A 22,207-nucleotide genomic window follows, 5' to 3' on the forward strand; every position below is an offset into this window, starting at 1 on the left:
ATTCCTGCCGTCCTCATCCTGGACTGGAATTGCAGGAGCCTCATTAGCACGTGCTAATAGCTGGCAAGTGCTGGAATTAGACTCCCTTGCATGGAGCATACAGAGACAAGATGCAAATGGACTTTGTGGGGCCCTTGGGACAGCTCAGTGTTTTTACATTGCCTTTTGTTCCAAATTGGCTTCCGAAGCTGAAACCTCCATTGATTTATCCTCCCAGACTCTAACATCCGAGCAAACTCTTTTTAAAATGACAGCCCAGAATGTTCTATTTTGATCTTTCACCTGGTGCTAAAGGGTTTCCTTCCCTCTTGGAAGCCCTGGAAGGGTGTCAGGGCTGCAGCCAGCAGTGGGATGCTCACCCCATGGAGCTGATTTGTAGCATGTTTCATGAGGTGGTGTCCAACGGGCTTAAACATTATTGCTGCCATGCTGCAAAACCAAAACAGGGGTGAAAATGAGTTTTATGTCAGGAAAATGCCTTTTGAGAGCATTAATGGCAGGAGTAAACAGCATGTGTTTTTTTTTTCCCCCAGCTTGCAGAATCCAGCTTTTTATGGGACTGAGATTTGTTTTAATTTTATTCACGTGTTAGAGGAACAATGTCAGCTTTAAAACTGACACATGTACATTTCCTTACCTCAAGTTTGCTTTAAACCACAGCATAGTAAGGTAAAAGCAGCTCAACAATCCAGGCTACCTGTCTGAACTTGGATAAAATTCACATAAGAAGATGATTCATACATGTTTATAGCTGTTTTCACTTTCAGGTCACAGTTGGGTAATATAGATAGCAGCAGCACTGAAGAAAAGCTTGCACTGAACTTTCTCTTTTTCTGAGTAGGAAAAGCATTTCACTCAAGTGTGGACCCTGCAAATGCTTACCTTCTCCTTTGATCAATAATTAGGGCACAGCAGAAGTTGCTGATTTTCCATAATTCACTCAGTGCTTCATCCCATATGGGTTCTGACAGGTCAAAAGCTGAAAGAGATTAAATGAGGTTCAGGCATTTCCACTGGAAATAAAATAGCTCTGCCCTGATTCATGTTTTGAGAACACTGCCAGCATTTGACAGATACTTAAATAAGGACACCTATATTGGTGTTGTTTTAAATGTATTTGGGGTATTTCAGGTTTTCAGGCCTAGATTGGATCCTCCTGATTCTTTAATATGAATATTAAATATGACAATGACTTTTATTAGGTATATCCCAGGGCTGAGTGAGAGTCTCTGCAGAGTGAGCTAAATGGAAGGTGCTGTTCTGAAAAGATATGGCAGATACTTTGCTGAATTTGGGCCACAGATGGAGATGGTGCAGCATCCCAGCATCCTGGCAGATGTTGTGTGTCCTCCTTTTGGGAGCAGCTTCCTACCTCTCTGGTTTAAACCCTTATTTGCATTTTGCTCAGGTAAAACTCCCGGTGTTCTCCAGGAGTTCAGGCTGTCTTTGTCTCTTTGACAGGTAGCTCTGGAGGTTTATTTTTCTCTGATTGCCCAAAACACCTGCTAGACCACATTAAGATGAAAATTAGGTGTATTTAGGTAGGTTTTCTCACATGTGAGAGTTGTGAGAGTTGAGATGTGATGTTTGTTTATGTTGCTGTTCCAACCATATGAGCAGGTGCCTACTGCCAGCCCTTCTGGATATAGACACCACTGCTTGAAAATGAAGAGAAATGTTAAAGATGGGGTTTTTTTTTCAATATCAGGCTCACAGTGTTGCTATTTTCTACCAGATTGGTTCACAGAAACTCACTAGGAATTGTATTAATGGGGTAGCTCAGAGAAGCCCCAGTCTGTCCCAACTCTGTCCGCACATAAGGCTGATGGATCAGGGTTAGGAGATCATTTTGTTTAGAAAACCTTAGAGAGGGACATTAAAGCAGCATTTAAATCAGTTGAAATTTAAACTGCATGGAATTAATGGCAGTGAACAGAGGGGACAGTGATTGTCTGCAATTGCTGCATGGAACTGAGGAATGCCCTGGCAGGTGAGAACAGAGTGAGTTGTTTCCATGGCTGATGAGTCACTAAATCCTCTTGCTAAAAGGTTTTTCACATCAAGGTCTCCATGACTCTGTGTCTCCAAGGACAAACCCATGGGAGCAGCTGTCAGGTGGCCCCTGTGGCACAGGTCCCTGCAGAGGCACAGGGCACAGGGTCTCTGTCCCTGCTTTGGGAATGGAACACCTCAGGCTCTTGCTGCACAGCCAGAATGAATCCACAGCACTGACATCTATAGGCCATTGAGCCTCTGCAGCCAGATTTTCCTCTCTGCTGGCACACCTGGCTGAAGAGTGCTGTCCAGAAGGGTCAGGAATTCTCTCCTTCTGCTGGAGGCTCACCCAGTGCAGAGCTGCCTCCTGCGTCCAGCTCCACGGGCACAGCTAGGGCTTGCAGCTTTCCCAAGAGACAGAACCTTGTCCAAAATCATCCTTCCTTCTAAGAAACTCTTTTTTTAAAGTTGTGCTGGCACCTGTGTTTCACAGCTGCCTGTTCTACATCAGATCAAGATCTTCCTCTATCTTCTCTCTTCTACAAGCAACTTTTCAGGTCTTTGGTAAATCCTCCTGGAGGTTTACCAATACCCTGCCAGGCTTTGGGCTGGCTGGTGGCAAAGGTTTTGTAAAGCATGTTTGCAGCTATTTCAGTCCTGGTGCAGCTGAGATCCTGAAAGTTAAACGTGGTCAGCAGGAACATTTATGTTTCCTAAGTCTGCACATTTGGATTCTTTCCACTCGTGATTTATGGAACAGTTTAGAAAATTGGGATAAAGTTTTATATTTATGCTTCTCTCTTGCTTGTGGAAACTGAAACTTCATCTTAACTTTGCTGTTTATTCATCTCCACAAATAATCATCACCAATCTGGAGAACAAATGTCATACCATTCATCTTGGTTAGTGAAACATTTTCATTTTCTACTTTGTGATCCAATTAAAATTGCAGCCTGCAGCCTGCCTGTAAACACCCTCAAACAGAGCTGACATTCACATTCAGGCAATGTCATCTAGCATATTCTCCATTTTTACCCCATATTTAATTCTTGATTTCCTTACAAATTGAATTCTGATTCTCAATTGGAGCCTTCCTCCTGGTCTGCTCGGAAACACAGAGCAGGATTTCCAGCAGGTATCCCTTGGGAGAGCAGCTTTGTCCTCAGCTGCCTGAGCTGGCCCCAGTGCTGCTGGCCCAGCCATTGTGGAGCAGTGTGGCTTCGCTGGGTGAGAGGTTTCTTGTTTGTCTGGAGGATGGTCCCTCTCCCCCAGCACTCACCTGGCAGGTGGGACTGACCCTGGGTGGCCTCTGGCTCCTCGTGCTCAGGTGAGGTGTCCTGTACCACCTCAAGCTCTTCTGGGGAGGTCTGGATCTGAATTTTAGCTTCTCTTTTCACCTCACTTATTCAGCAGTGTCTTCCTACCTGCTGTGACTGCAATACAAAAATGATAAATGAAAGATTATTTCTTTATTTGACCAAAATTTCTGCTTCCTCCTCCACCTCTCACTCGTCTGACCCCCAAACCAATATTTAGCAGCATTTTAAATTCCACAGGCATTCTGCAGCCTCCATTCAGTGACAGGGTAACTGCTGACCCCTGAATCACAGGGGGATGGCTGTGCTTTGGTGTGGCTGGGGAATCACAGGGTGTTTGTGGTTCAGCATGGCAGGGTGATCCCTCTCCCCAGGACACAGCACAGGTTCCCCTTGGGATCTCCTAAAGTTAATTGCATGCTCCGAATCCACAGCAGATTTTGAACACTCTGTTGTTTTGTGTTCGGACTCTTGATGCCAACCAAATTTGCTTGATTGCTGCAGTACTGGAGAACGTGAATGGCTGTGGAACATTTACAGATTTCCTGTTCCTGGAGATCGCTCGTGTCACCCAGCTCCTGACACAGCACAGTGTCCTCTGTCCCCATCATGCCCCCTGTCTTGCATTGCTCCCTGCACACCCTGGGAAAAACCTGAATCAGAGACCTGCAAGTGCTGCTCTTGTCAACACAATTGGTTAGCAACAAAATTATCACCAATTTATTATCCTGCTAGTCCTCAGTTGTCAGTTCTTCACTTTGTTTCCTGCCTTGGAGCATGCTCTGTGTCCCAGAGAGTGCATTTTGAGGGAATAATGTGCAGTAACTAAACATCTTATCGACCTTCTTGGGCAATCTGAACACCAAGTGAGCACAGCCACAGCTTTCACAACTGTTTGCTAAGGCTTTTATCCTTTTTAATCATCCTATAAATCTACAGTTCAGTGAGAGTCATCTTGCTTGAGGTGTTGCTCCTACAGGAATATTTTACATTGAATGTTTTTTCTTTTCATCTTTTAAAATAACTACAATGCATCATAGTCACAGAGTCACTGCAGATGAAGTAAATGCAGGATTTTGTCTTTTGTCTGATGCTGAGAAAAAACATTTTCAGAAAGATTCAGGAGGCGCATTTGGAATGAGATTTTCCAAAATAACCCCTCCTGTGCCCGATTCAGGGAGCATGGGGAGTGCCACAGCAGTTCAGGGTGCTCAGCTTGCCCTGACCAGGGAGGATGTGTGCAGAGCAGACAGGAGGATGATGATGATGAAGGTTATGAGAAAAATGCTTTGCCCATTTCCTCAGCCTACAGCTGCCATCTCAGGGCTGTCTCACCCCGATTTATTTGAGTGGTAGCCCTTGGATAAATTGCTTCCAATGGAGCTTGTCCTGTTGAAGCTGGAGAGGACAACAAGAAACGTGGAGAGGTTCAGAGGGCTTGGAGTGACAGAACAAGGGGGAATGGCTTCAAACTGACAGAGAGCAGGTTTAGATGGGATATTAGCAAGGAATTCTTCCCTGTGATGGCAATGAGACACTGGCACAGGTTTCCCAGCCAGCTGCCTGTCTCTGAGCCTGGGGAGCCAAAGGAAACAGCAGCTCTGACATGAGAGAGGCTCACGCTCCTCAGGTCCTGCCCACCACCTCTGTTCTCACAGGAGTTTCTGAGTTTGCAAAAAATCATGAAAATGTTTTGAACTGCATCCATGTGCAGCTGCAGATGTTGCAAAACACCCTGGAACAGGGAGGGATGTCTGTGTGCAGATGGACCAGCAGGTTAGATTTATGGATGAAACTTGAGGTATCTCTACCTGCATTTGTCAGTGTCAGGGGAAACAGGTGTGGGCAATGGTAGGAAGGCTTAGGAATAGGTCAGGGCTGGATGTGGTAGCTGGGTGGTTTGGGGTGAATATATTCTGTCCAGTTCTCTGCTGCCCACCACATTATGTCCATGTCACTGCCACAAAATGTACAAAAGTGCACAAAATGACTGTGAAATGCTCTTTTACACAAATGTTAGATGTGAAGCAGAGAGCAGCCAGGTTTTGTGGCCTTTAAATTATGCAAAACCTTAAAGAACCCCAACTTCCCCCTCCAAAATCTCCCCCAAACATCAGCCCTGGTTTGAAGAGAAGAACCTGCTTTAGAACTCGTGTTTACATGTTCTGTAACAATTAGTGCCAATTTCCCCCCTCCCCTCCCCGCCTACATTTTGAACAGCACTGCAAAAGAAAGCCAATATTTCTGTGCAGCAAAAAGCAGTTCCTATGGAAAATATAGTAAATAAATCTGGACATCTCCAAGCTGCAAATAATCTTGTGTGCATGGTGATTGGGAGCAGCAGAGCTCACTTTTGTGTGTGGTGGTAAGTATGGAGAACTTTCATGTTTATGTAAGAAAAGCTGTCTTTAGGTGATGTCTGGAAAATGACAGGAATTCAGGAAAATGGGAAATGACTAAAATCCTGGATACCTGTTTGGCACTGTTGGTTCATTGGACAGACTCCTGTGCTTAGCACTGTCTCTGCAAGATGAGCTGCAATCTTACTCGTGCTGAATGTGAATCTGCAAGCACATGCTCCCATCTGGGCTTTGTGCAGCACACTAAAACAATGCAGAGCCACGGCAGGAGTGCAGTTTGGAAGGCTTGAGGGGAGCTTTCAGTGCCATTTGCACTTTTGGATGCATTGCCTTGCCCGGGCACCTCGCAGCAAGTTGGCAGGGCAGGGCTGGCAGGGCAGGCGCATGGGGAGCTGGTGCTGCCAGGGCTGCTGTGCCCTGGGCTGGGCTGAGGGGGGCACAGCACGGTGCTGGCCAGCCCCAGGCCCCAGCAGGACCCTCCCAGCCCCGTGCCCAGCTCCTCTCTGCAGCACAGCCCCGGGCACAGCGGGCGTGGGCGACCAGCCAGGGCAGATCTGCCCTGTGGAAAGGGAATGAATGGTTTTCACCAGGCTCATGCAGTCTCTATGTGTTTTGACCTGTCAGGAGTTGTTTCAGAACAAGTGTACCTTTCCTATTTTTTTTCTTTTTTTTTTTCCCCTGCCTAAACAGTGAATTCCATATCAGGTACTAACAAACATGGCTCATCTCGAAAGAATTCATAATTAACTGAAAGAATTCATAATTAACTTCCACTGCAATTTGTTTGGGTCTTTCTTTGCATAACATGTGAGTTGTGGTGGGGGTTTGAAATGCTCTGAAGCATACAGTGTCTCTGTGTGAGTGCTGCTGAGCCTACCAAAAGCTAACCTGCTGTAACTGCACAGTGTGTGTGTTTGTATTTTAGAGTTCTCTGACAGACCTGTTTTTCTTTTTCTCTTTCTCTTCCTTGTCTTCTTTCTGCATTGGCAGAGCATCTTGGATTTGAATTAAAGGGTATGGAACAACCATTCATTTATTAATCAGAAGCCATTAAGAGCTTCCAACATTATATTTATGGCTTTAATGGGATGATTAAAAAATCAGCTGTTCTGTTCTCTTCCCTGGCACCAAGATAGATGTTTGGATTGAAAAAAAAAACCAACAAAAACCAAACAAAACAACAACCAAAACCAAAACAAAGCAAATCACAAATTCTAAATGCAAACCTAAGAAAATGCAGGTGTATTTTTAGCAGCACTTTTTTCTTTGTTCCAAGCAGCAGTGCGGTGTGTGTGGCATGACTGGGATGTTACAATTGCCATACATCTCCATTCAACATGCTTTTGTGTATTTAACTGAAAACCTGGGCTCTTGTGTCCATCCAAAAGGTTGCCAGCAGGCACTGCAGGCATTCCAGGAACGGGAAGAGAAGTTCTAGAAATATCAGGGCTGTTATAGAAGTTGCCATCCCAGTCACACTAACCTCCACCAGATCCTGCAAAGGGTCAGGATGGGCTTTGCCATTCCACCTCCCAAATTTTAGCAGCTCCTTTTGGTTCTTGAGCAGGATAAAATTGGGCCAAGAGAAATTGTGCCATGAGACAAATTAGTCTAGAAAACTATCCCTGGGAAGTCAGTAGCTGCCCATGAGAGTGGAGGGTGTAATGCTGAGCACCCCAGTGGCCAGCTTAGGAAAACACTGCAGTAAGTTAAATGCTTTTAAAAATATCCCCTTTGGGCATTTACCTGCTCCTGCCCAGTTACTCATAATCATATTATTTTCTTTCCATTCTCCTCAGTCTGGTTTTAGATATACATCAAGTTATCCCTTGAATAAGCAGCTGGGAAATCAAATCCTTGAGGCAAGTTTTCCCTGGAGCGTGCAAGCCAAGAGCAGGGAGGGCTGGTCAGGAGGGAGCAGAGGGGTTGGGCAGCCTGGGATAGTGCAAGGGGGTTGGAACAAGATGAGCTTTAAGGTCCTTTCCAACCCAAACCATTCAAGGATTCTGTGATGATTCTATGATTGATCACTTAACCTAAAAGCATTGGCCTGGCAGTGTCATCCAGAGCAGATCTTCACATGAAGATGCTTCAGTTCCCTTTGCTAGAGGTATGAGGACACCAGTCTTCCAGTTGTGGATCCTAAATTGCCTTCTGAGGTCCCTGAGGTGGAGGGACATTGACTAACTGAAGCTGTATCTCCTCTAGTTTCGGCATGCCTGATCCCCCAGGACTACTGGGGGCATCCCCTTGGAGCAGAAAATGTGGGAATTTTATAGTCAGGGAGCTTCAGAGAAAGTGGTGCTGCTAATGCTAATACACTTGGACAAACCTTCAAATTGAGGATTTTTGACATCCCTTTTTTGTTGACCTTTTGTCCTGTTCCCCATCCATTCTCCACGTCAGCACAGAAGCACACACATCCTGTCTGCAGCATCTCTCCTCTGCCGTTTGTCTGTCACTGCCATGCCTTGCTGTGGCACCATGGCTGCTCTGTTGGCATTGTGTGGCCCCACATGGTTTGTTCTCCGTGTCTGCTGCTGTACAAGTGATGGTGCTGCTGCTGAAGATGTGTTTGTAGAGCACAGAGACACGAATGGACCTGCTCTGGGATCTTACCTGCTCAAATACAAAGCTGCAGCCTGCACTCTCTCATTTCCTTTCTGTTGCTGTTGAGATGGTTTTGCCCCAAGTGATTAGTGGAAATGGTCCTTCACTTTGTCCTGTCTCAGGGTTTCTGATTAAAACTGGAGGGTTTTCTTTCAGTTTTGCCTGTGTGCTATTTGAAAAGTGCCTAAAAATCGGAGGATTAGGTTCTGCAAATGAGCTATTCAAAAAATTAAAAACATGTAAAGCTTTGCTCAGCCTCATCTGAGGTGTTGCTTGGGCCACTCCCTCCTTCTGTTGAAGAGGGAGAAATTTCTCAGTAGCAGTGTCTCTGGTCACACAATGTGAAGATACTGTTATTGAGCATCAGCTTTAATGAGATGTTGGGAGCCAAGCTAAATTACTATCAGCAGATCATTCAATTTTTAGCTTGCAGCAGTGATGCACAGTCTCACACTTCACTGCTTGGTGTAGCAAAGCTGTCAGCTCGAGACAGAGAGGCCAAATCTGCATTTCTGGTGAGCTGAAACATTCCCCTGCAAGTCAGATGAAGGTTCAGGGCAGTCAGACCCACCAGAGACAGGGTCCCATAATGACATGGCCACCAGAACCAAGGCTGGGATTTGAGCCTGGCCCAAAGAATTTTGTCCTGTTATAGGTAAAAAAAACCCAGCCAAATAAACCAACAACAACAACAACAACAACAACAACAACAACAACAACAACAACAAACAATCAAACAAAAAGAAAAAGAAAAGAAAAGAAAAAAGAAAATAAACTCCCCCCCCATAGTTTTAATGTCTTTGCTCTTTCTTCCTCCTCCATGATTCAAAGGGAATTATTTCTGCTTAGGGAAAAAAGTCTTTGTAGCAAAAAGCTTTGCTATTGAAGGATTTTTGCTGAAAATTGACCTCCCTCCCAGCTTTTTTTTTTTTTTTTGGTAAAGTAGTTTTTGCTGAGAAGTAGCAAAATTCTTGCCCATTGCCATCCACATAACCAGGATGTGATCCCAGCTGGTTTTCCTAGTTTGTATAAAATCTCTGAAACTCCTGTCTGAAGGAGAGAGCTGTACAACTGTAATCCAGGTCCCAAAGATGTGTAGGAGCAAGAAATCGTATCTGCCATGATTGCTGATGCCTGGGATGCAGCACCCATACCAAAGAAGGGGAGAGTCCTTGAAGGAGGAGTTTCACCCCAGAGTGGGCTCTTCCCCCATTCCAGCTCCACCTGCTTCCTTGGAAGGAAAAAAAAAACCACAAGAAAGCTTTGTTTATTATATTTTGCATCTTAATTCCAAGGTTGTTTTTCTTGCCAGTCCTTGTTTACCAAACCTTTGTCCATTCCCATTTTGAGAGTTAGAAGGAGGTGACCATTTTTCCTAGCACCAATTTTTTTTTTCTCCAAAAATGCTTTTTTCAACCTAGAATGGCAAGCTGAAATTGTTCTAAATATCCAGTTGTCTGGAATGTTCCATTGCCTCCCATTCACTTTTCTTTTTTGCTAAAGTCTCGTCCCAGGGGTTTCTGGGACCAGACCTGTTTCTCTTCTGGTTTTGTATTTGAGTGTTTGGTGGCACAGGGGGTGGAACATGGTCTGTTCAAGGTATTTTGAGTGGTGTGGGGAAGCACACTGAGCACATCAGCCATGGCATGACTTTTATTGCCTAATCTAGATGAAAAAAAAAATCAATGAATATTAAAGGCACAAACCCCAATAAGTTTAACACTAACACATAGGGTGGGGACATGAGGACTTTGTTCATAGTTGCTGAGCTGGAACCCTCATGGCAGCTCTGCCCTGAATCCTTCTCTCAGACATCCAGCTGGAGAGCCCAAATTGCCTCTGCTGCTCTTGGCAGGGGTTGCTGGATGTCACATCTGCTCTGGGGTAGCCATGAAGGAAGAGGTGTCCTGGCCATGGTGTTGCTGCCTGGGTGCAGTGCAGAGATCTGAGCATCTCCTGGGAGCTTTGGTGGGTGGGAATGAATCCCTCCCTTCCAGCCTGGTCTGGGTTTTGGTGCAGGTGACTGGCTCTTCTGGTTTGACAGGCAGCCCGTGACACTTGGTGGTGTTTGAGAGGCAGCAGCAAGCTGCTGACATTTTGTGTGTGCCTCTGAGCTGCCTGATGCAATGGTACCAATCTCCTCCTAGGGTTTCATTAAGAATCCTGTATTTTAATCACTCCACTCCCTTTTCTTTGCCTGACACACTGTCACTTTTCCATCCTCATGCTGCTTTTTGACTGTTGCAGGATGTCCCTTTCAGCACCTGCATGCTTTGGGACCTGTTGCTCCAGGGCATGCAGCTGCTGGAGGCAGAGGCATCCTGAGCCTGGGGTCAGGGATCACGGGGCTCCTGTGTGCTCCTGGGCAGTGGGCCATGCTCCAGGGCTCCTGTGCCAGCTGCTCAAGGCACCAGAGAGGGGGGATCTGCTGGAAGGGAGAGGAGATTAATGGGGCTCTGTGAGATTAGCCACGGTGGGAAAGGAAGGGAAGGTGAGAAGTGTGAGTGCAGAAGGGGTGAGCTTCAGAAAGAGAGAGGGCAAAGGCACAGGGAGACAAAAAGGGTCTTTTGAGGGGCGAGGAAGGTTGGGCCAGCTGGGCTCAGGTCTGGGGCAGCCATTAGGCAGGCAAGGGATTGGCAGAGGATTACTAGGAGGTCTGCCCGAGCCCTGTCCTCCGTCTCACCCCCGTGCAGTGCTGGTTCCCCTGCAGCCAGAAGCAGCCCAGGTGCTGGAGCCCATCAGTAACTGGTTCCTTTCTCTCCATTTGCAGAAGCAGAGGAGCTCTACCAGAAGAGGGTTTTAACCATCACGGGAATCTGTGTTGCCTTGCTTGTGGTGGGCATCGTCTGTGTGGTAGCTTACTGTAAAACCAAGTGAGTATGGGGGGCTCACAGGCAAGAACTGGCTACAGGTTAGTGAGTGGCAGTGTTCATGTTCCACACGTCCATGCTTTTCACCCAGATGCTAATTTTAGGAGATGGTGTGCTGTGGTACTCCCAGGAAGGCCAGGGAAACTGCCTACCAGACTGTGTCTGAATAGGACATTTTCCTGGCACCATTTGCTTGTCCCCTGGAACATCATTTTGCCCAGCCAGGTGATGCTGTGTTACAGAGAAAAGCTGGCCCCCAAGCCAGCAGCTCAGCTTCTGCCAGCAGGAGCACACTGGGCTGTTGTGCAGGAGCTGAGGGCTCAGCTCTGCACATTGCAGGGATTCCAGAGCAATCCTAATGGAACAGGAGACCTGGGAACCTCTTTTATGGTCAGCCTTCCCTGCCTGGACAGCACTTTTCTCCCTACTCAGCCTGCACTTCAGTTCAGAGTGCCCCTGCAGTCAATGGGTCTTGTGGAGCAGATGTCTCACCCTGGGCATGGGCAGGCTGTGCCACTTTGTCCTTCATGCAGGACGAGTCAAGTGCTTTGTCACCAAGGCTGAGTCAGGACTGACTTCCCCTTCTCCCCACTTTTCTCCTCCACTGCCAGCTGGCTCTGCTACATTGTGCTGGCCCTTACCTTGGAAAGGGGACCCTGGACCCAGCTTCCCAAATTGTCCATGAGAAGAAAAGTTGACCTTTTGTTTGGAAAAGCAGTAGGAGGTGTTAAGTGTTGAATGCCTTCTTTTGTGTTGTTTGCAACTTTCTGCAAATACTATTGGAATATTCCCATGTTGAAGACTTGCCTTCTCTTTCATCTCTGGGGGCACAGAGCCCCATGAGAGAAGGGTTCCTAATAGATTTTTTCTGTTCTAAAGGAAACAAAGAAAACAAATGCATAACCACTTGCGGCAGAACATGTGTCCTGCTCATCAAAACCGGAGCCTTGCAAACGGGCCAAGCCATCCACGTTTGGATCCTGAGGAAATCCAAATGGCTGATGTAAGACCCTTTGCCTCCATCTCCCTGCATGCTCCTGAGGGGATGTTTTCTGCCAGGGGTTTGACGTGGATGTGTATCCTTACACACCTGTGTGCTTGTGTGTGAGTAGCAAAGCCCAAACAAACTTGAGCAAAAGGAAAGATTCTGCACAGAAACATTTCCAAAACCAACATCTGAAGGGAAATGTGATTTTGCTTTGAAGTACAGGATGAGATTCAGGCATTTGGGATAGGCTTGTTTTGATTAATCAAGTGTGACCCTGATTCCCACTAGGAGAGATGTTCCCAATGTTTCCTGTTTATTACTCTATCCTGTCAGGTCCCACTTGGTGGGATGACAAATGGGATCAGCACGGCAGTGACCAGAGTCACCGTGGTGAAACACGTCATGGTGATGTGGTCAGCTGTCCATCAGCCCACCTGCCCATGCCAGGGGCTCTGTCCTGGTGGGATGCCACTGTCACACCAATGAGAACAATCTAAGTCTCTCCAGGACAGGATCCAGAGGCCAGTTCAGCCACTCTCATGACTTCACTTGTGAGAGATTCCCATCAAACCCCGTGAAGTCAAGGGCCATCAATGGGCTGAAGTGCCTTGCTGGACCAAGGCCTTGAAAGGGGTCAGAAAAAGGGAAGGGGGAGGCAGAGCCAAACGAGAAGTAGATGTAAATGAGTCCAATGAATCAGCTGCAAGCTCTGTTGGGTCAGCCTTAGGATATTAACATTTAGCTAGGTTGGATCCCAACCATGAAGGAAGGGGAAAGGGAATTCTAAGAACCACAGCCCCTGGCCCCACAGTACTGACTCTCTCAGAGAGCTTAGTGCCCCTGTGAGAAGGAGGGCTGGTTGTTAGATGAAGGAATATCTCAGCATAAACATTTGGATCACATCTGGAGTTTCTGTAGGACTCACATCTCTGACAGATTTCATGTTGCTCTCTTTTTGCTGGTACTCAGTCGGGTGTAACCAGCTGTGGGCAGAGATGTGTCTCTGCTCAGTAGCTACACATGGTACCACTGTCCTTTGGGGAATCCCTTGGCTCTCCAAACCCTTCTGCAGTCCCTGTGCCACAGCCCTTTCCCAGTGTTCAAAGTGAAGGGGCAGAGAAAAGCCTCCACCCTCCTTGTCCCTTCCTGTGGGGTGCAGAACTTCTGGGTTCACTCAGCCCTCACCTGATTTCACCAGAAATAATCAGGCCAGCCAAATTTTTATTTGGCGGCATTCACAGATTGATGAATGGTGGCTGATCTGTGTGATTCTTCTTATTTTGCAGTATATTTCTAAGAATGTTTCTGCCACGGAGCACGTGATCCGAAGGGAAACAGAGACAACCTTCTCGGGAAGTCACTCCTGCTCCCCGTCCCATCACTGCTCCACAGCCACTCCAACCTCCAGCCAGAGGTGATGTATTCCATCTTCTCTGAACCTTCTCCTGCTATTTGCTGTAGGATGCTGTGAGATTCTAAGATTTTCCTTTCACCTCCATTTCTGTTTTCACTTGATGCTTGGCTCTGTAGTGGCATACAAGCCACGTCTACACTGCAGGACTCTGCAAGCACAGCTGGTTAGTGAGAGGTGTGGAAAAGTGTGTTCCTTGACCTGCACGGAGGTGCCAGCAGGATCCTGCAGCACTGACATAGCTGGAAACCAGGAGGAAATGAGCCTGTGCTTCCATGCTTTGCACAGATCCAAACAGGAGGATGTGTGTAGGAAAGGCTTTGCAGGTTGTGTCTGAAATCCTTCATTAAGTACACAAAGGTTATGTGTTTCATATTTAGAATGTATTTGCCTTGTGGGAGACAAACTACACAAAAAATCACCAAATGTTTCGATTGCTTCCTCAGAGTCAAGGTCTGACATGGAAGTCACAGGCTTTGACCAGAAAGAAAATGCTCCTGTGCAATTTATCAGCCTCCACCTCAGGTGGTGGCTCCTCTTTCACTGGAAGTCATTCTGAAGCTTTTTGGGAAACTTGGTCTAGCAGGAAAGTACCAATAGTGCTTTGTGACAAAGGATGAGACATATTTTTGGTTTTCATTTCAAAATAACCACTGAGGAAAGAACACCATGGCTTGGAACCCCAATCTTCTCAAGGTTTCTTAGAACATTTAAATTTCAGATGGACTTCCCTATTTTTGTGATGTCCAAAAAAGTCTTTCTTTCAAATGCTCTAAAGAAACTCCTGTGCTGTTTTGAGTTTGGATGTTCCAGTTCCTCCTCTTAGACAGCTCTTGTGCTTCTTCCAGTAGGTGACAGGGGTTTTCCTTGGAGATCTCTTGCCTTTGATAGGTGACTGGCTCATGTCCTTCATTAGCCAGATGAGGTTGTCTCCATTCATCTGGGAATGCAGGAATTCTTTCAGCTGAAGCTCACGGATGGCTCCAGGCAGGTTTCCTTAGGGCCCAGGCATTCCTCAGGGTTGAGCAAGTACTCTCAGTTACAACGGGCAAGATCAACTTCAGATGCTGAACTTGGATTTTCAGGTGAATTCCTCCCCAGATTCCTCTGGCTACACCTCCAGCAAGTAGAGAGGGAGCCAGGAATGACTTGATGGGCTGGGAATGATTCTTTTTTTCCAGGGAAATCCACTCCTCATGAGCCAGACAATATGTTCTCCAGGTTTTTTTGCATTCATACTCCTCAGCCCAGCCCTGGCTAGGTGTGTGCGAGCTTGAGCCAGGTGCACAGAGGCTCCTGTGCCTGCAGAGCTGCACCTTGCTGGCCTTCCATGCTCACTTAAAAGGCCTAGGCCATCCCTGGGCACCTTCTGAAGACACAGAGGTGTGTCTGGAGGGCAGCATTAGCTCATGACAGCTGTAGGGAGGAACCTACCTTGGGTAGCCTCTGGTCCTGGCTACCTGCCACCTCATTTTCCTGAGTCAAGTGCAGCAAGCAGGTGCTTCTTGAAGTCATGCCAGAGGCAAACTACTGGCATAATCAGGCTCCATTTTACTCCATCAGTGCCTCTAATGAGGACGCTGTTTGAAGTTATAAATGAGCATGTGCCTGGAGCCATCAATAATTAACAAGTTCTTGGGAAATCTTAATGAGGGCTGCTCTCCTCTGTAAACCCCCACCCAAAATCCTCCACCCACGCAGCTCCATCTGCAGTTTGGGAGTTCAGAGAGGTTGCTCTCATGGATCCTGTGTTTCTGCAATGGTGGGGGTCAGCGTGGTGGCCGTGGCACTGGTGGGACCCCAGTGTGCAGGTGGCCCTGTGCATCCCCGGTGAGTGCTCGTGGGGTGTTCTCTTTGCACCCAGGCTGGGGCTGGTGGGGCTGCAGCTGCTCAGCACATCATGGTCTTTGTCTAGCACCTTGAAAGTGTTTTCCTGCCAAAATCTTTGGTAGATTTTGCTCTGCTCATTTTGAGTGGCTTCTCCTGGCTCCTCTCTGGTAGCAATTCCAAAGGAGCTGTCACTTGGCAGTGCAGGTGGCACATTTGAAGGAACTTGGCTGACTTGCCTTGGCATAGCCAATGTGTTATTCCACACCCAGAACACTTTGCAAGCACAAAGCAGAATTGCCCTGGCCTCCCTCCAGAGGCTGTCCCATCCTGCTCCCAGGCATGTATTCCTCCATGGTGGGATAAATACCTGCTTATTGCGCTGGTTTACTTCCTTTGTCCTCTAATGGCATCTCCAAGAAGGAGAAAAGAATGGCAAATCAAAGGTAGGGTTGGGAATCTGGGCTTCCCTGGTCAGATGGGTCCTAATGAGAGAGAGAGAGAGAAGGGGGACTGTGGTGGTGTTCACAGGGGTCCCAGGAAGAGGGAAGAGACGAGGATCTGACTCTATGTTTTAGAAGGCTGATTTATTATTTTATGGTATCTATTATATTAAAACGATACTAAAAGAAGAAAGGATTTCATCAGAGGGCTTGAAAGGAAAGGGATAGAAAGGAATAATAACAAAAGCTTGTGTCTCTCAGAGAGTCTGAGCCAGCTGACTGTGATTGGCTATTAATTGGAAATAACTACATGAGACTAATCAAAGATGCACCTGTTGCATTCCACAGCAGCAGATATCCATTGTTTACATTTTGTTCTTGAGGCTTCTCGGCTTCTCAGGAGAAAAAATCCCAATGAAAGGATTTTTCATAAAGCATGTCTGTGACAGGGGACAGCAGTGCAGAGGTGCAGAGCTGAGTGTGAGCAGTGCCTGTGTCCTTGGAGAAGAGCTGGCTGGGGGTTCCTTGCTCACTGTCCACATGGGCTTTGCTCCACAGACATGAAAGCCACACCTGGAGCTTGGAGCGAACAGAGAGCCTGACTTCAGATTCCCAGTCTGGGATAATGCTGTCCTCGGTGGGAACCAGCAAATGCAACAGCCCGGCGTGCGTGGAGGCGCGGGCTCGGCGCGGGGCCACCTTCTGCATGGAGGAGCAGCGGCGGCCCACGACGCAGTACCGCGACTCCGTGGACTCCCTGCGCGACTCGCCCCACAGCGAGAGGTCAGAGCCCGCTGCTTGCTGCCACCACAGCACAGCAGAGGCAAGCCAAGCCTCTGTGCCAAGCCAAAAAATGTTCACCTTTGCCAGCCCTGGAGTGGTGGTGCTGTGGTAGAATTGGGGAAACTTCAGTGCTGATGCTACCAGAGGATGCACAATTCCCCCAGGAGGGCACTCTGGTCAGGCAGCAGCCAGCTCTGCATCCTGGTGGCAATGTTGGTTTGGAGTACATGGATGATGGGTGTGGAATATGCCTGGCTGCAGTCAGCAACTGTAGAGAAAAACTGGCTGGGAGAACACCCTGGGCAGCTTGCTGGGCTGCCAAGCAGGGTCTGGCCCTCAGGTGTTTAGGGAAAAGGTGTCTGTCCTCAGCAGTGTCCTGGATGGCCAGGTGAGAGGGTGCTGCACAGCCCTGGGACAGGACTTGGTAGGACCCAGCCTTCAAGGAACACAGCTGCAGAGCTGAAACACCAGCAGCAGTAGCAGTCGTCCTCTTCCCAGTCTGGCTCCTCATGGAGCAGCAGCACATCTCCACCCTTGTTCCAGCCCTTTGCAGCTGGCCATAAGTGACTCTTGGTGGCCACGTGGCCCCTCTTGGGCCGTTGCCCTTCAAGGCAGTGGAACTTATCCATGGGGCAGAGGAGAAAGGCAGCATCTCCTGCTCTCATTCCTGTCCCTGGTCCATTCAGGCAGACTAACCCAGCTCCTATGGAGATCTCATACATCACAAAACACATGAGTAAAAAGGCCTGTGTGAGTGAGAGAGCCTGGGCTGGTGGGATTGGGCAGAGATACCACTGGGAATATCAACAGGAAATAATATCTGCTCCTTAGAAAGAGGTGGTGCTGAAGAGAGGGCTTGAGAGAGGGGCTAGACCAGACCTGAGTGACCACACTGATGTTTTCACTAGAGTAGATAAAAGTGGTAGATGGCTTTTTGAGACACGAGATTTTTGCTGAGTCAGAGAAAGCAATGCCCAGGGTTTCCCCATCTGTGGCCTGAGCAGGGAGAGGGAATTCCAGGGACCTTCCTCAGAGACAAGCCTGGCAGCTCCAGAGGGAACAGAAAGCAGCTGTCAGGCAGATGAGAGGCAGTGAAGCCATGACTCAGCCTGCTGGGAGATGCTGCAGGGTTTGCAGCGATGCAGGGTGGGAACCGTGCACCGAGTCCCTCGGGAGAAGCATTTTGGGGGATGCTCAGCACATGCTGCCCATTGAAGCCAGCAGCTCACCCTCCCTCGGCACAGCAGTGCAAGGTCCCTCCAGCTGATTCCTCAGGAGAATCTCCACGAGCAGGTTCACTGGAGGCTGTTGTATTGCACTAAATAGTTTATTTAGTTGTTGTTTTGCACTGGGTTGTTAGAGATTTGTACAGGGTAGTCTTTATAGTCCACCAAATAGTTTATGTTATATCACATGGTTTGATCTTCCCACTCTCCTATCACACAGTTTCTCCCTCACCCACCCCTGTCCCCAATACTCCCTGGTGGTCTCTTCCCTGGTCAGTCCTTCCCCCTGCCCCTCCCCACTTGTGTCCCATTGGTTGTGGCCCTCCTCCTCCTCCTCCGCCCTCCATTCCCCTGGGTATAAAAGTCTCCTGCCCTGAGTACACAGCCTCTTGCCCACCTTGGAATTAAACGTACCACGTAGGTTCCCAGGTGGGGAAGAGCTCTTCCAGTCTTTTGCTTGGGTCTGTGTAAGACTATGTGGGCTGGGGTCCATAGCTAGCTGCAGTGGACCCCAACAGCCCGCCCAGACACAGTTCTTACAGGTGGTGGCCCGTGTGTTTGTCTCCCAGGACGGTCAGAGACGGCACGCAGCAGCTGGTAATTCACATGTGGATTATGTTAGCTTTTGGGCCTCCCACCCTCCTCTGACTTCTTTGTCTCATTCTGGTCTTACAGGAGGCCTCCTGGGTCCCTGGGCCAGGTGTTCAAAGCTAGCCCAGCAAAGCGCGGGCTCAGCTGGTGCTTTTTGGGTTGTTCGGTGTCCAAACAGAGGCGTTGCTTTTCCAGGTACGTGTCGGCCCTGACCACACCAGCACGCCTGTCTCCCGTTGACTTCCACTACTCGATGACCACGCAGGTGCCCACCTTCGAGATCACGTCCCCCAACTCGGCGCACGCCGTGTCCCTGCCGCCGGCGGCCCCCATCAGCTTCCGCGTGGAGGAGCAGCAGCCCCTCCTGCGGCGGTACCAGCTCCCCTTCCAGGACACGCAGAGGTACGACAGCTACTACCAAAGGAAGACCTACCTAAACGACAGCATGGGGAGCCTGCCCTCCAGCCCCTTCCGCATCACGGAGGACGACGAGTACGAGACGACGCAGGAGTACGTCACAGCGCTAGAGCAGCCAAAGAAAACAGCCAGCAGCAACAGGCGGTGGAAAAAATCCAAACTGAACGGGCACATCCCTCACAGAGCCAGAGCCGTCCGGGACTCCTTCTCCTTGAGCAGCGCCTCTTACAGCGAGTCTGACGAGGAGCTGGTGGCCGAGAGCACGCCGTTCCTAAGCACTCAGAACAATGAGGCGGCGCACGCGGAGTCGCCGCCGCTGCACCGGCTGGGCGACAGCCGGACTCACTACTCGTGCCGCGGGCACAGCGCGCACGGCGACGGCGGCCGCGGCAGCCTGGCGCACGTGGCGCCCAAAGCGGACCCCGACCCTCTCTAGGCATCTCCCGCGCATGGGCGACCCACGTGGGGCAGGCCGAGGGCGAGACAAAACCACGCAAACCGCAGAACGAGACAAAACAGAACAAAAAAAAAACAAAACAAAACAAAAAAATAAATATTTTTATTTTATATAAAAGAGGGAAAAACAAAAAATATAACAAATAAAAATGTTTTATTTTCATTTTAGCAAAGTTGTCTTATAATAGCTAACGACAATGACTTTTTTATAGGGAATCTCTATTTATATGTAATGTCTTGATTTACAGCTTCCGAGAAAAAAAAAAAAAAAAAAAAAAAAAAAAAGAAGAAGAAAAGAAAACAAACAATAAAGTTAAAAAAAAAGTGGGCCAATTTTTGACTACTTAAAAATAGAAAACAAAACTATCGTGGTGCCTTTTGCTGTATGCTAGTGCTGGGATTCATGCCGAGGATTCTGTTTCAGTAGCATTTTTAAGGTCATAGATTTTTGTTTGGGAGACAACCTGTCACAAGGGCGCTCTTCTGTTGGAAGAAAACAGCCTTGCCACTTTGCCCCGTACCCTGCTATTAATGATCTTATTCTTTAAAGTATTGTTTAAACACACATTAAGGACATGAGTGGGAGCATTTCCATTATCATGTCTAACGAGGATCTGTCTTGCCCTGTAAACTACTTGTATTTTCGCTTAAATCAGGAGAAAAAGAAACCCAACAGCACTGTGCTGGAATGCAGAAATAACGTTTCTTTTGCCACACAGGTAGGAAGAGAAACAAAATCGCGCAGCAGCAGCAGCCCTTACAATATAGCTCTCAACCTTTGGCCATCTCACCGGTGGGTCTGGAGTGGGGTTGGCACAGGTTTGTAGTGCAGCCAGGCAGACAGCCCTGTGCCCATGGTGGATCACACCTGTCACGTCCCCTTGAATCCGGGTGGCTGAGCCAGCCCCGTTCAGCCGCGGTGCCCGTGGCCGCCCCGGCGCCGTGCTGGCCGCGGCGTCCCTCGGCTGAGCGGTGCAGCCATGGCTGGAGCTGTGGTGTCCTGGGTGACACCCTTGGCCAGGGTGCTGGGCACACGCACAGGGTGGTCCTGCGGCGCAGACGGCCGCGTGTCACCCTGGACACGGCGCCAGGCCATGTGCCCAAGGGTCAGCAGGACCCCGAGCGAGCTCTGGGCTCCGCTGCCGTGGCCGGGCAGGGCCCTGCTGGGGGGCCCAGCGAGCGGATCCTCCCTCCGGCCGTGCCACGTGTGTTGTAAGGACAGTTGGTACCGTCACCTCCCACCACCGGTGACGGACGGCGCGTCCCCAAACCCGGAGCAGCTCTGGCCATCGGCTCTGTGGCGCAAAGAGACAGTCCTGCGTGTCCAGGCGGCACAGCATCCCCCGTGGAAGTGCCCCCCTCTCCTCAGTTCTCTGCAGCAAACCTGTTTACATTGTAGCCTGACTTTTTTCTTTTTATATTTTTACTTCTGCATGTCCTTTGCATTTCAGATACTGTAGATTGGATGCATGGTGAAGCTGTGACTGAGAAGATAATACAACAATTGACAGTGTATTATTTCATTTAACTTTTAGCAATAAAGTAACTAAACCCTCTATTCCTCACCCATGATGGGGTCAGATAGAAAACTCTGCTAATTTGTCATAAGATGATTGTCAAAGTTTGCTCTGGATTGTCTGAATGTCAGAACTCTTGACTGTTTAACACTTGAACATTTTTTATATTATAAATAAAATAAGAAATAACAAACTGTGGGCTGCATTAATCTCAGGCCCTTTGGGGGGCAAATAGGGAGCTGTGACAGGTACCATACACAGAATCACAAACTGGCTGAGGCTGGAAGAGATTTCTTCCACATTTCCTGCTCCACCAACTCACCCAGACTCAGCTGCCCAGGCCTGTGTCCAGTCAGGGTTTGAGTATCTTCAGGGATGGCAGTACCACAACTTCTTTGGGTAACCTCTGCCAGTGTTTGGTCCCTCCCAAAGCAAAAATTTGTCTTCTTGTATTCAAACTGGCATTTCTTATCTCAAAGTTTGCATACAGATTCATTCTGTGTAGGCCTTCTATTAAACCCTGAAAACTCTCTATAAATCCATTTCCCACACAAACTGGATTTACTAATTTTTCATTTGGGCCCTTTGCCTCATTTAGTATTATAGGCCTATTTCCTCATGTCCTGAACACTCTGAGAAGAGTCCAGCTCCCTCTTTTTCACTGCCATCCATTGGGTATTTATACAAATGCATAAGGCTCCCCTGAGCCTTCTCCTCTCCAGGCTGGACAGTTCCAGATCCCTCATCCTTTCCTCATAGGAGAGATGCTCTGGTTCAGTAAAGACCTTTATGCCCATAAAGACCCATAGGTGGGTGTTTTTCTACCTGGCATGGACATTTGACCTTCCCTGCAGGGCTCAGGAGTGGAGGCTCACTGAGGTGAGTGACTGCTACCCACACATCTCTGGGGGTGCCATTCCTCCTCCAACTGCAGATCAGGAGATCCCCCTTCCCTTGAACCATGGAAGTTTCCAGATGTGCCAAGAGAGGTCAGCCTGCTTGGCATGTGCTGTGACCTGGCACCTATTCAGTGACTTGAGTGCAGTGGAGATGTGTTGGGTCCAGCCCTGGCAGTGCCGTGCTGCCATGCAGCACTGACCCACCCACAAAACACGACCCTTGTTCAGCTCCTGCATGGGAAATCTGTGTCTCTGGCTATCCCATGTAGGGACTTACTGGCAGCGTGGTGTGGTCACAGGAGCACAGTCCCTGAGGTGGTACCCATGGCTCCATCCAGATCAGAACTCACTCCCCTGTTCCTGCTCAGTGACATGAACAGGTATCCAAAAGTCCCAGCTGAACTCAACAGGAGAGGGATCTGTTACAGTGAGTCAATCCCATTGAAATGGATAGGTTGGAACTAACTGATCTGGTTGGAACTTGATGATTTTTAGTGT

The 22,207-nt window shown here is 48.5% G+C and overlaps 1 protein-coding gene across 1 annotated transcript in view; it reads left to right on the plus strand.

Annotated features, from left to right (window-relative positions):
• Positions 1–19,273, plus strand: part of NRG2 (neuregulin 2) — a 158,870-nt gene extending 139,597 nt beyond the window's left edge. The window contains exons 7-12 of the mRNA XM_030957411.1: positions 6,662–6,685; positions 11,052–11,154; positions 12,031–12,154; positions 13,426–13,553; positions 16,379–16,603; positions 18,616–19,273. Of these exons, the coding sequence (XP_030813271.1) occupies positions 6,662–6,685; positions 11,052–11,154; positions 12,031–12,154; positions 13,426–13,553; positions 16,379–16,603; positions 18,616–19,273 (1,262 nt within the window). The remainder of the gene's footprint in view (positions 1–6,661; positions 6,686–11,051; positions 11,155–12,030; positions 12,155–13,425; positions 13,554–16,378; positions 16,604–18,615) is intronic.
• Positions 19,274–22,207: the final 2,934 nt, after the last annotated feature.

Source organism: Camarhynchus parvulus, chromosome 13, assembly GCF_901933205.1.
Source record: "Camarhynchus parvulus chromosome 13, STF_HiC, whole genome shotgun sequence".
Classification (NCBI taxonomy): Eukaryota; Metazoa; Chordata; class Aves; order Passeriformes; family Thraupidae; genus Camarhynchus; species Camarhynchus parvulus.